Source organism: Aspergillus pseudodeflectus (assembly GCF_044049435.1).
Source record: "Aspergillus pseudodeflectus strain CBS 756.74 chromosome Unknown BJX68scaffold_3, whole genome shotgun sequence".
NCBI lineage: Eukaryota > Fungi > Ascomycota > Eurotiomycetes > Eurotiales > Aspergillaceae > Aspergillus > Aspergillus pseudodeflectus.
In genome coordinates this window covers 1170498-1183736 of record NW_027263779.1, presented here as the reverse complement: position 1 = coordinate 1183736, position 13239 = coordinate 1170498, and the positions used below count along the sequence as shown (strand labels likewise).

General features: G+C 55.0%; 6 protein-coding genes across 6 annotated transcripts; all 6 read right to left on the bottom strand.

The window, feature by feature from the left end:
• Positions 1-373: 373 nt before the first annotated feature.
• Positions 374-3402, bottom strand: BJX68DRAFT_226593 (putative C6 transcription factor). Its single transcript, XM_071038533.1, has 5 exons — positions 3092-3402; positions 2987-3042; positions 2530-2939; positions 1579-2483; positions 374-1528 (listed from the first exon to the last, which is right to left on the bottom strand). Exons 1-5 carry the CDS (start codon positions 3260-3262, stop codon positions 977-979), a joined length of 2094 nt encoding a protein of 697 aa, XP_070904564.1. The 5' UTR covers positions 3263-3402; the 3' UTR covers positions 374-976.
• A 318-nt stretch (positions 3403-3720) lies between these two features.
• BJX68DRAFT_276872 (aromatic ring-hydroxylating oxygenase subunit alpha) lies at positions 3721-5048 on the bottom strand (the record flags this gene model as incomplete). The annotated part of the gene is made up of 2 exons (XM_071048209.1): positions 3721-4171; positions 4225-5048. The coding sequence occupies 2 exons, from the start codon at positions 5046-5048 to the stop codon at positions 3721-3723; spliced, it is 1275 nt and encodes a 424-aa protein (XP_070904563.1).
• Positions 5049-6882: 1834 nt separating this feature from the next.
• Positions 6883-8345, bottom strand: BJX68DRAFT_276870 (glycoside hydrolase family 5 protein; the record flags this gene model as incomplete). Its single annotated transcript, XM_071048208.1, has 4 exons — positions 6883-6947; positions 7027-7444; positions 7517-7711; positions 7783-8345. Coding segments are annotated over 4 exons (1241 nt in total), but the record flags the coding sequence as incomplete, so codon positions are not given.
• Positions 8346-9306: 961 nt separating this feature from the next.
• BJX68DRAFT_117293 (uncharacterized protein) lies at positions 9307-10828 on the bottom strand. The gene has a single exon (XM_071036045.1). It carries the CDS (start codon positions 10337-10339, stop codon positions 9527-9529), a length of 813 nt encoding a protein of 270 aa, XP_070904561.1. The 5' UTR covers positions 10340-10828; the 3' UTR covers positions 9307-9526.
• Position 10829: 1 nt separating this feature from the next.
• Positions 10830-11833, bottom strand: BJX68DRAFT_117292 (Nitroreductase). The gene has a single exon (XM_071036044.1). It carries the CDS (start codon positions 11591-11593, stop codon positions 10979-10981), a length of 615 nt encoding a protein of 204 aa, XP_070904560.1. The 5' UTR covers positions 11594-11833; the 3' UTR covers positions 10830-10978.
• On the bottom strand, positions 11834-13134 carry BJX68DRAFT_117291 (DNA/RNA non-specific endonuclease). The gene has a single exon (XM_071036043.1). It carries the CDS (start codon positions 13089-13091, stop codon positions 12075-12077), a length of 1017 nt encoding a protein of 338 aa, XP_070904559.1. The 5' UTR covers positions 13092-13134; the 3' UTR covers positions 11834-12074.
• Between the last annotated feature and the right edge of the window lie 105 nt (positions 13135-13239).

Below are 13239 nucleotides of genomic sequence, written 5' to 3'. Positions count from 1 at the left end.
AACGTCGAACCCCTCACAATCCCAATTCCCACCCCGCGCAGCACCTCCACCTGAACCGTCCCCGAGCCGGTCCTCTGCAGCGATAAGGCGCGGGTCACACGGGCGCGAACCGACCCCGCACGAGCTGCCTGCGACCGGGCCTAGACCGAACCCCCTGGATCGACACCGGGTTCAAGCTGGCTGCTGGCCGCAGGCTGCCACTCTATGCCTGTTTAGGGCATCGGGTCCTGGCTTCCTATTGCAGTGATGCTGGGAGGACGTCATGTGGGGAACTGACACCCTGCGTGTCCATGGTTATCGGTGCGTTTGACGCATCATTGATTACTTTCTACGGTTGGGGATTGGAACAGGATTTCTAAATTTGGCTCGGGCCTGACCGTGGATGGGAAATACGATTTGGTCCGTTAATTGTACAGTTGCGGTTGGGGTGATTGAAGCAGTGCTATGGACTAGAAAGGGGTTGGATTCTCGTTGGGTTGGAGAATGTGTCGCTGACGCTGCGGATAGCCATACTGCCTATGCTCCATCATGGTACTCGGCCAGGCCTCAGAATACAATTCATGACCGCTGGGGACCTAGATATCGTCAACATTTGCCTATCAGGTTGCATGGGGAGGGGGTGCGTTGGGATTCGTCGCATGGACTTGTGCAGAGGCTTCGTAGGAGTAACTTGGAGGTCGCTTGGGGGTCATCGAGAAACCGCTGGAGAGAATCACTGTAGCGTGTCGCTATCGCATGGCAAAATATTGGGCACATGATGCGCGTAGCGTCAGTCAAGGTACTCGGCATCGTCCATACCATCAGAGTAGCCCTTGCAGGCAAGTCGCATAGGAAAGGCGAGTCGCTCGAGGGGGGTTTGTCGCAATGGGACAGCGGGTGCTGTGCACTATACAATCACAAGAGCCGGGAACACACTGCTGCACACCATGTCAGACACCAGGAACTCCCAAGTTGATGCGCATAGATATCCAAAATCCTATAAATTCCCCAGATTCCACCACGCCGACCCCTCGACGTCACCAACAACCGGTAGCGCCGACGCGCCGGCGCCCGAATTCGCATTCGACGCATTCGCGTGGAACTCAACCTCATCCAGATTCCCCACAAACGGCGTCGAGTCCGCCCACAGCCACGGCGTGTTCAGCATGAGACTATCAACCGGCGCAACGAGCGGATCGCGGAGTGATGTCGTTCGTAGACTCTCTGCCGTCGCGGTCGTCGGACTTCTGTACAGCGGCATTGGGACGGCCTGGCCGCCGTCGGTTGTGTTGACGCTGACTTCCGGTGAGGCCGTGACGATTACGTCAAATGTGGACGAGGAGACTTCGTTGGGGCCTGGGGTTGATTGGGGTGGGGTTAGAGAGGGGTGAAGGAGGCCTTCGGTTCCAGAGGGATGATTTGAGACGTTGAACTGTAGGATATCCCACATGAGCGGGATGTTGAGGTGGATTTTCGAGGGGACCCAGTCGTCCAGGTCGGCGATGTCGGTTCCCGATGCGATGCGGGTCAGGTTGTCGAGTTTCTGACTCTACATGGCAGGCTCTTAGCAGGTGCTTCTTCTAGATACAAGATACGTACCAGAACCTCGCAAGCGCGCGAAAAAGGAACGAACGTGCGAAGGAAGTCGCTGCACTTTGCAAAATCCGCGCGAGACTTGTACTTGAGCCGCGGGTCATCAGCACAGCAGTAGTACAGCTGGACGCTGGCTGCGATGGCCGTGACATGAGCGAAGAATGGATCCGTCAGTCGAACGTTCTTCTCAGAGACCATATCGATCAGACGCACGATCCACGTCGCATGTAGCAGAACTAGCTCCGAAGACCTCCGCCAGAAGCTATTCGGGATAGCGAGGTTGGGGTTCCGCTGCGAGGCCATGATGTAGAGGAACGGGTGGTTGAGAACGGTCAGGATGGCGTGGTACATGAACTGCAGCTTCACCCAGGGGACCCAGTACGCTCGGTTCACGGCGAGCTCTTCCGCTGTGCGTCTGTAGAACTGCACGTGGTCGTATCTGTGGCAGAGCGGCGTACTGTTTTCGATCTCGGTCAGGTCAGATAGCACGATCGAGTACATCGACTCGTGCCTCCACGGTTCTGTCAGTCGCTCGTTCGCACAGTGCGAGACATAGGCTCGGACTTTACTCCAGACCCAGCCGAAACTGATACTCATGCTCCAGATCCCCGTATCATCGGGCGACGAGCATCCAGCGGTATCTCGTGGGATTGGAGGGGGCTTGGGTGTCGTGTCTGGCCTCCGCTCGCCTCCGGACAGATAGGGTGGTCGCCATATTTCACTTGGACAACTCAGAAGGCCAGTTTGACGGCCGTAGGACTGCTCTAGGAGTTGAAGGCTCCAGAAGAGCCGCTTCTTTTGTTCTGTCTGTCTGTCCTCACGGGTATACGCCGCCTCGGTATCGAGCATGGCGGCTCGACACAGCTGGAAGCCGAGGCCGAGATAGAAGCGCCCCAGCTGTAGTGCGCCATCTGTAGCACGTTAGCATTGCCATACCTCAGCTCAAGTCAGACCAACCTATAAACGACGAGTAGGCCAGTAAACAAAGACTCTCAATCGTCGCCAACTCAACGGTCCCGTTCGCCATCCGCAGCATAATCAGGCTCTTCGCACTGTCTGCGTACCGCTGCCCCTCTTCGTGCTCTCGTGAGAAGCGCATGGTCAGTGCAAGAATACTACATATGAGCTCTTCAGGGTGAGACTCGATGTTTCCGAGCTCTTTGATGTTCAGACACCAGACCGGCTGTCGGTGGCAGCACTCAAGGTACAGATCGATCGCCTTCGCTATGAGTAACGATGACGCTTGGGGACTTGCATCGTCCAGTCCGAATATCGAAAAGCCATTGTCTTGCGGATATGTGATGTCGCCGTGGGATGCTGTGTTTGAATACTCCTGAGGATGATCGGGCGCTGGCTGTTCTTGCTGTCTGCGACGAGTCAGTAGCCGACTATCCATCAACAGTCGGGCACATACGCTGTGCCTCGCAGTATCCGATTCACCTTCTCTTCCAACTCGGCCAATCGATCTTTCTACGCCACGTCAGTTTGCATCTCCCCATCTTTACAGCAAAATCCATACATTTGGCCCGCCCGTCGAACTGCCCGCCGCCCCATACGAGCACTGCTGGTTAAGCCTGACACAGCCCGAGCACGCTGGTTTCTCGCCCGGACACCGTGTCTTTTTCCGGCGACAGTTGATGCACGCGTGGTTCGACCGCAACCTGCGCCGCGTGCCCTCGGCCATGCTCATACAACAGCGTAGCCCGTTAAGTCCGCGACGAGAGGGTGGTGCAGATAGAGATACTGGCTAAGAGAATACGGGAGATCCGCAACCAGGACAGTTCCAGGGACGCTAGACAGGCCCGAAGCAATGAGGGGGAGCGAGGGAGGATTGGGAGGAGGGGAGACATCAAAGTGACGGCAGCTCCGCAGCGCATGGACCACGGGTGCTGCTGCGGGGTCGGGATCAATTGGCCACGTTGGGCATGGTTGCTGCATTCTGACTGGCTGCTATTCTGGGGGTCTAACTTGGGCTGGCTAGCATCGGAGGGAATCCGTGGTTCTTTTCTCTTGGAAGGCTTCGTAGATAAGACGAGAGATAACAAGATGGACAATCAATGCAATTTACCATGTCCAAGCCAAGCTCACTAATCATTATGTATCGCTCAAATTTATCTAGTAAATACTCAAACCGCTTCAAACAGTAGATCACCACGCAACAGCCGCCGGCGCCTGGGCAGCCAGGTTCGAACAACACTCGCCCCCATTCGGCTGGCAGCTCAGAGTCGAGCAGAACTGCACATCCTTCTCGCTGACCGACGCCTCCTTGGGCAGCGCCTGTCGCGCCGGCCAGATCTCACTCTTGGCCTTTTCCTCCTTTTCAAAGTGCTCCACCACGAGATCCCGCACCACCTTCTGGAAGTACAGCGGTCCCTTTTCCATCGTCGGGTGCAGCTCGCCGTTGACAAAGACGCCCGCGTTGAGGTTCTTCTGCGCAAGTGTGCAGAGGTATTTATCCTCGGACATGATGCGCTTGTACATGGAGCTTATCACGTCGAATTGCTCGTCGGTCGAGTTTTTGTTGCGGTAGACTTCGTATTTCATGATGGATTTTCCGGGGGCAACGGGGACGAAGCGCTGTGTGAAGAAGAAGTGTGGTCTGTATCTCACTGGTTAGTGTTTTCCCCAAATGATCATCAGAGGGGTACATACGAAACATTCATCGACGCATTCGGAAAATAATAAGTACTCGCAACCTTGAACCCAGCCGCAATCTGCTCGGGCTTCGAGTGCGCATCATGGATAATGCCCCCATCCTTCGTATCAACCGAGTACGTCGCCAGATCTGCCAGGGCCGGGATATCCGGGTGCGTCGTCGCGCAGTGGTAGCACTCGTTGTAATTATCCGCCAGGATCTTCCAGTTGAAGTCCCCCTCCTGCTCCCACGTATGGTCGAACTCGTAGTCGTCCCAGTTGATGTAGTCCATCCGCGGCTGCCGGTCGATCCCCTTGAAGTCGTCGTCCCACGCGATCTCGGGCTGTTCCTTTGCGTCGAGATTCACCCAGATGAAGCCGTTCTTGTCGATGTGCACGTGGATGGGCAGCAGCCCGTTCTTGCTCTTGTCGAACCCCTCGAGGTCCTGGTATCCCGGTGCCTTGGCGAGTTTCCCATTCAGTCCATACGACCAGCCGTGGTACTTGCACGCAAAGATCCGTGAGGACCCTTTCTCCTCCGTAACAACAGGGAAAGCGCGGTGTCGGCAGACGTTGTGGAACGCATTGATCTCGCCCTGCCGGTCGCGGACGAGCACGAACTGGAAGCCCGCGACGTCGTAGCGCAGCCAGTCGCCTGTGTTGCGGAGGCGGAGGCTGTGTGTGGTCATGAGCCACTTGCGGGAGAAGATGGCGCGCCGCTCGAGCTCAAACATCTCCTGCGATGTGTACCAGTTTGCGGGGAGGGCGCGCGTTGCGTTCTTCTCATCGCCTTTGGGGGTCACGGTGTCGCGGATCCCGAGGTAGTTTAGTAAAGAGGCCATTGTGAGATGGAAGAGATGATTCTCAGAATGAGGTTTAGTGATACGATATCTTGATCAACGATGCCTTGAGAGTTCTGTCCACCCTAACCATGGAACTGCCGCCCTTCATATACTTGACCAGCCTTTGTTATCTCGAACCTACAACTCATTCTGACGATAGTCGGGACCACACCCCACACGGAGCCGTTGGGTCTTGCCGACGCCACCGTGCGATAGCAATCAGGAGGACGGTTCGCGAGCCTTGCGAGAGTGCCAACCCTCTCAAGCTCTCTGGCATGAACCGTTTGTTGGTTCAACCCTTGGCCGGACCGGTGGCGAAGGGGAGTCGGCTCACGGTTCACATCCCGACCCGCCGTGTTTGGCGTTGATCGCCAGAACCTAGTAAAGATTATGCAGGGAAGGAGGATCCGCATGATTTCGGAGCTGCTAGGACGGATGCTAGGACAAATCTGGAGTTGATTTCTAGGTCCAATCGCTACCTATGCAGTGCCTGCTTACTCCAAGCATTGGGCATAGGTAGGGGGAACTGCACCTAGCAAACTTCCCCGCGTTCCTAGTCGGGAAAGTCTATCTATAATTCAATAACACGTCCTGGATAGTTTGTACCGTTTCTTGGCCCTTGCTCGTTATTACTCTTCATGGAAATACCTCGCCGTCCTGCAATGGCTTCACATTCCTCTCTCGGTTCCCCAGCCTCTTGAACAAGAGACTGATAACTACTCGTCACGCGAGGAGGTCTTCGTTGCAAAGTCTCTGGAACAGCCAACGCACCCTTGACCTCAGCTGACCAGCACAAGTCGTTTGCCGTTTATCTCCAACAGTGAGTATCCTCCGCGGTCTAGACAGCCGGCAGATTCTGAGCCGTGCGACTCCTAGCTAGCGATAATTCCTAGTCCCGCATAGAATCCTAGAACAAACAAGCAACACGTATCAATCCCGTTGTACTCAGATAATGGCCATCTTATTGTTCTCAGGTTCGTAAGAACTGTTGGTAGCAACCCAAGTGCACACTCGGGAACCCCCTCGGCTTCAACAGGCCCCGTAGTACCAGGTAGGTTCCTTGTAGCCACGATAAAAAGCGACCTAGATACGACAATCCACCCCTGGAAATAGAAGTCAAAGCTTATGCTCCGAAGTTCATGACAACCTGCTGACCTCAAGCCTCAACCATGTGCATCCCCGGTGCCAAGACGGCCACGGCTCGGAGCCGGCTCCCCAGCCGATCATGGGACCACACATGAAGCTGGGCGCTTTCTGGAGTACCATCACTCGAGGTATGATATGGCTTTGTATACACTTTGACCTCTTGATACGCCCACCCATCACCGGCGTTGTCGGCTCCTCGACAGCCCTCCCTCGCCAAAAATGCTTTGTATCCGCACCCATCCTCGACCGACGATCCTGCCCATCCCTGAGCTCTCGAGTAAAGTGTGTGGATGGCTGGAGAGAATAATGTGACCCTTTAACTTAACGAACCTCCTTGGCTGCACGCGATACGCAGTAACTAGGGCAATATGCACAGGACTGTTTCTTTCCGGGTTCTGATGGGCAGCCGAAGAAAACTAATATTATGCTCAGTCAAAACAGGAGGTGGTTATACAGTAGAACAGTTCCTTGATTGGCGCTTAATGATATGTTCAAACCAAGCCTATGAATTCCATACTCATTTGCGCCTTGGATGATCTTGGGTCTGAGAGGATATATCGACTACATGAAACAACCCTAGCTGGGTATGGATGTCGACCAGCAGCGCCATGTATATCAACCCCAAAAGTCCCCAGAAGCTCTCAAGTCCAAAGGCCTTCCGGCCTCCGCCGCATACAAACCAACCCACTTAGCACGGCGAGTTGTCATACACACTGTCCAAGTCCCGAGGAATAACCCCAGCATTGACAGCATCTACCACGAGGTCAGCCAACCATACTATCATCGAAAGCAACAAGAGGCCAAAGTCATAGAGAGTAAATGGGAAACTCACCCTTATACGACCACCGATAATCGCCCAAATCCGCCCTCCACGTCCAAAACACCCACCCCGCTTGCCTCTCATACGCAATGACCTGCGCCGCAAACCAGCGCTTATAAAACGCCTTGTTCCCCTCGGGCTCCCACGCCGCCGTCCACTGCACATTGTCGGGGACACTCAGGCTCCACTCGCCGACAATCGTCGGAGTATTTCCACCCCGGTCATCGTTGCACGAGGCACGGATGTAGTTCTCTTTATCCACGGCCACGCTGCTGTCCCACTTTGGGTAGCGGTGGTCGTCGTATGCGGCGAAATAGGAGTCGCTCAGGGCTTCGGTAGGGTCGCCTGAGCCCCATTTTGCGTTCATCATTTGGATGTGGAGGTAGTTGTTGGCCGTGACGCCGAGGGCGGTTTCCGCCTTGCGGATGCGCTGGGGTTGTTAGTCTTGACTTGATCTATTTGCTGGCATCTGGGAGGGAGCCGCGCGGGATAGTCGTCTTACTTTGAATGCATCCGGGTAGTAGCTTGTGCGCATACTAGCGACCTGGCCGGCGTTCTGAAGCGGTTCGTTGACGAGCTCGAGCATGCCGACGTTGCGAAAGTGGGTGTTCTGGTGGATGGTTGTCGTCATCCACTCAAGGAACTCGAGAGCTCGGTCGTACTGGTAGTCTTGGTAGAAGCCGGGGGTGCTGGCATACTATCGGTGGCATCAGTATACTCTAGCCATGTAAAGGGTCTATCAAGATACGACGGAGGAACTGAACTCACCTGCCCCGTAAACGGCTGCTTGGGCTGCTGTGCCCCCGGCGCCCCATGCAAATCGATAATGATGTACATGCCCGCATCACTCGCCCAGCCACAGACTCTCTCAAGGTATGAGAATGCACCGCGCGGGAAGTGCTCCGAGTCCGAATACACCAGATCCTCCTTCATCCAGTAGCCAACGGGGATCCGAATGGTATTCAGGCCATACTCGCGCATCAGACTGATATCGTCCTGCGTGATCCACGACGCCCAGTGGCCCGCAAAGGCCTTGTCGGCGGCATCTTGGCCCAGCGCCATGACACAGTCGAACTCGGAGTTCTGTCCGCTGCACCCGAGACGACTCCATACTGAACTTGAGATCCAGGGCTCGAAGAGAAAGTGGCTGCCCAGGTTTACGCCGCGGATTTTGCCGCTGGAGGGGAGCCAGCGTTTTGCGGGGTCGGTTGTTGGGATGGTGGCGTTGAAGATGTTTTCCCCGGTGCTGGAGAAGATGTCCTTTTCGACACCGGGAATCCAGGCAAAGGCTGAAGGGAGCGACGCGAGGAGGGGGAGGAGGTGCTTCATCGTGGCGCAGTGTGTTAGTATTCTCAATGCCTCATCCCGGGGGATGAGGTGCTTCTTATAGCATCTCGGGCGAGATTCAGGAGCCTCCCTTCGTTTGGAAGGTCTGGTATGCTTTCTTCATCCCCACAAAGTGCAACATGAGAGCGAACAAAGTGCGAGGCGATGCACCCCGCGCTGCAAGTTCAATGCATATGATCCGCGCCAGGAGCACATTTCCCCCTGTGAAACGCATCAGCAGCCCGCGGAGTGTCGGAGCTGACCCTTAATCAACGCAGATCGACAATCGGATTTGCGCGAGGAAATAATGAAACGGGCAAGACGGCCGCGCTTCCTCCACAAATCGGCCCCATTCGCCGACGACCGTTACATCTCTAACTTGAAATCCGCTGGTTTCCATCCCGCGGTTGGTTGTTTGGAGATTTTGCACACAAGCTTTCCATCAAGAATACTAGAGGCATTTTGCAACCAGGAACTGCAAGCTGGAAGTCGGGTCAGAAAAGGTTAGGTTAAACTTTCTATGGTGATATCGAGTAAAAATGAACATCCACTTTTCATCAAACACTTACATTGATGATTAATCATTTCATCCTGTAATATCACGCCTTAACGCCCCGGAACGTGTCTGCAAGCAAATTTATTAGAATTAAAGCCATTTAGACCACTATTTCAACGATGCCTCGGATTCTCTAGTATTAAGGCTTAGAATAGCTTCATGGCGTATTAATACAGGGTAACAGGCACGGAGCTAGGAATAGCTTTAATACATTATAAATCTGTTAGTAATTTGCTAGGGAATCGTGATATAAGGGGCAGGTGAATTTAGTGGTAGCTAGGGATCCGGGGTCCATGGAGCATTGAAGCTGTGTTTGTAATTATATATAACTATAGCTGTGAGTTCTCACGTTGACTGTAGCTCTAACCATTCCTCGAACTATTCCCCTTTTACTATTTACTTCTAACGCCTATCCTAATTCGTCACTTCTAGTTACTAGAAGTCAAATTCTTAATATAGAAAATCTTGACAAGGGGGGGAGAGGGGGCGCGATCTAACTGCATTTGACTGACTTCTGGGTTGCAAAATCCCTCTACTACCTCGTTTGAGCAGGCTCTTCTGCACTGCATCTATGTTGTCCTGGCTGACCCCTGCACATGCACATGACATATCCTGGCATATCCAGAACGACTACTCCATGCTTGCCTCCAGCTCCAGCTCCTTTACCTCCACATCGTCAACCCCATCGGATTCCACCTCCGACTCACTCTCCCCAGAGGACAGGCACTCCGAATCAAAATCCCCATCACCAACATCCTCGACCTCCTCATCCTCCGGAACCCTCCTCCTCCACTCCCCACAGACCACCCTGATCCTCTTGCTGGCCTCCCCCTCCCACTCAACCTTGACTCCAGCCCTCCGCAACGACCTCACAATAACTTCCCCAACCGCGCGATTCTTCTTCTCCGATCTGCTAAACGATCCGAAGACAAGACTTAACTCTCTACCATCCATCGCAACCCCTTCCATATCCTGCTCATGGAAGAAAACATAACCCCTTGTATCCTCGTCTCGATCCTCTGCGATTTCCCCTATTCCGCATGTCGCACAGCACGTGAAGTTCATCCGTGCCAATATCCCGTGATTCCGCTGCAGCGAGCTGAATGCCTTGTCGATCTTATCACATATCGTCGGCTGGTCGCGTGGCCACGATTGTTGGTGTTCGACTTGTCGAGCCCATTCAAGTGCTAGGAGTGGGCGGATTGCGCGTCTGGCTTGGGAGATTGCTATATGCGGTTGACCTGACGTTTGTGATTGATTGTGGGGCAATAGCTGTGCCACGATTTCAACGATCTCGTCAGATGTGTAGAAGCCTGAGCGGACGCGCCACGCGATGGATCGTTGGATGTCTGCGTCTGACTCGATCCTGTCTTGGTGCCTGCGACTCATTTCCATCCCCGCGATTTCGCACACAGGACCGAGCTCAAGACCGGGGAGAGCCATATTGCAGGGTGGCCTTTGGCTTTTGAGTTCGAGTCCACACCCCCGACGAATACGAGGCGCGGCTCCAGTGCGCTGCCTGGCCCCGGCTGGGCTGCCTGAATTCTTCGTGTGTCTCGTGTTCTGCTCGAATCGGAGTCCGTCTCTCAACGGTGCAGTCTGCCTTGAAAGATGTTGGTTAAAGCTCAGCGTCGCGTCTCACGCGACGATCCCACTGTGGTCCAAATCTCTTATACCGGCTATACTGCATCTAGTGTTTTGCTAGATCGCCCGTTGACTAATTCCTGGTACCGCGAATGCCCCAATCTTTTGATATGCGTGGGTATTCAAAAGACACTGTGACTTGCCCGAGTCATCGCCTAGATCTTTGCGTCTGCCCATTCCAATTTATCCGCCAAGGAAAAGCAATTGCTTAGATGCCAGGTACAGGGGCTTTCACCCAAATGTCCGCAGAGAACAGTCAACATGGGGCTGATAGGAGCACCATCGCGGCAGCGGCATTTGACCAAGGCTGGTTATCCAGCTCGAATGTCGCTCCTCTACGGAGTACAAAGAGAAACCACAATGCATGTAAAGAAGCCATCTCAAAACGAACATATATTCATCAAAAACCAAAAGTTTATCTAAAGCCTAAAACCTCGCTCACTGCTCCCCAAGAAAAACCTTCATCGTCTCCTCCAACGGCTTCTTCTCCTTGGCCTCCGGCACACCCCCCTCCGCAGTCCCAAAAACAAGCTGCGCCCTCATCTTCCACCCCTCCGGAACCCCAAACGCCTCGGCAACCTTGGGATCGATAATCGGGTTATAATGCTGCAGATTCGCACCGAGCCCCTCGGCCTCGAGCGCCAGCCACGCAAGCAGCTGGTGCATCCCGCTCGTCTGCTCAGACCACGCCTCAAAGTGCTCAGCGTAGCTCTTAAACTGGCCCTTGAGTTCCGTCACCGTGGGCGTGTGTTCGTAAAAGAGGATGGTCCCGTACGCCGCACGGAAGGTATCGAGCTTCGCGCCCGTGCGGACGAAGCGCTCGGCGCCGATTTTGGCCAGCAGGACTTCCTTGACGATGTCCCAGAATTTCTGGTGGTCGGACTTTAGGAGCAGGATTGTGCGGGTTGTTTGGGAGTTGAAGGCCGAGGGGGTCTTGAGCATGATTGTGCTGAGGATTTCTTGGATCTTGGAGTCGGGGATGGGCGAGGATGCGGTCAGGGTGTAGAAGGAGCGCCGGGTGTTGAGGGCGTCGAGGATTGTTGTTGTGTCCATTTTGAAGAGTGTCTGTGGTTGTCTTGCGATTGCGAGGACTGGATCTGTAGTGAGTGCAGTGGAGAGGATGAGAATGAGGTTGTTGATGGGGATGTTGTTCTTCGCTTCCGGCGCGGTTATATCTATACACGGCTGGCGCTTTGTAACCGATGGCTAAGGACTTTGTCAACAGATCTGGTGCAGAATAAGCGTTAGCAAATCCTTTTAGTGCTGACTCGCCGAGGTATAAAGTCGAGTGGCCCAATCAGGATAGATTGCATCTGCTTGGTAATCGGTGACCAGTGTTGGAGGCATCTTATCAAAACGCGCCCTCATCGATTAAGCTGCGGTGGTGCTGTGAAACGGCCAGGCTGTGTCAGTGGACTCCTGCGCGCGAGACGGATGAGACCAAAAGAGTATGTAATATGCTGCAGACGCTTTGTACATGTTGATTAAGAATACTAAGACACGAATAGAAAATAGCGATACAAGCGAGAACCGCTCAAGCCTTGGCGGACTTCTTGAACTCGCGGACGACAATGTCACACGAAACCTCTTGGCAGAGCCTCTTTCGCCGGGCGGCGTCCAGGTTGCTCGCAAACTCCAGCCCGCTCGCCCTCTCAACCGCCTCAATCGGCACCTCAAAGTCGGCGAGCCTCTTCTGGTTCGGGATCCTCGCGTTCGGCAACACGAATGCGCCCAGGGCCACCTTGCCCGACGGCAGACCGGGGGCCTCCTCCGCGTAGATAATCTTGTAGAAGTGCGTCGGGACAGCGACGTTCGGCGGCGTCCCAATAACCTCGTAGCTGACCCTCCACTTCCCATCGGCGTCGCGAGCAGGCAGGTACAGCGGGCCCGTGACGATGCGCACACTCGGGTACTTCTTGGTCAGGTTCCGGCAAAAGTCCTCAAAGTGCGCCCAGTAGTCGCGGTTAAACCCCTCGCCGACCTGTGGACACATATTCGTAAGTGCAAAGGTCCCGTCCATCGCCTCCTGCGACCACTTCGCGTCGGCGGCCGGAACCTGGTGGCCGCGGTCGTATCCCGAGCGGAAGTAATCCGCCAGCTTGGCGCGGAAGAGAGATGGGATGTTGGGGTCCTCGAAGAATGTGCTATGTCTGCGGTCGCCGTTCTTCAGGGCAACACTTGCGGGTGTGATGTGTTCGGCCACCCAGGCTGGGTTGCGGGTTCGGCGGTCGTAGGCGCCCGTCAGGGGCAGGGAGGAGATGGTATCGGCGATGGGCCCGGATAAGCCATATTGGAGGATGCCTGCAGGGTCGACGGGGGAGGTAACAGCTGCTGCGGCTGCTGCGGCTGCTACCGCCTTTCCGGCGAGGGACGGAGGGGAGGGCTGAGATGGGGGTGCGGTTATGGGTGCAGGCGGCGGAACGGCGGGAGCAGGGACGGGGACGGGTTTCTGTTGTTGGGGCGATGGTCGGGCGGAGTAGAAGAGGGCTGTAAGGCCGGCGCCCGTGGCAGCACTGGCGGCCGCAATGGCCGTGATCGTGGCCTTCGACATGACGCGTGTTGCTGGTCCCGAGGAGAAAAGACCGAGCCCGAGTCGAACTGGTTGTTTTTCTCAGGTGGCAGTATATTTTCTCCCCTCACCGCTTTGATCATGGGTCGCAGCCGAAAGTGGTTTAGCTCCGGGTGAGCCTGATGCCCTT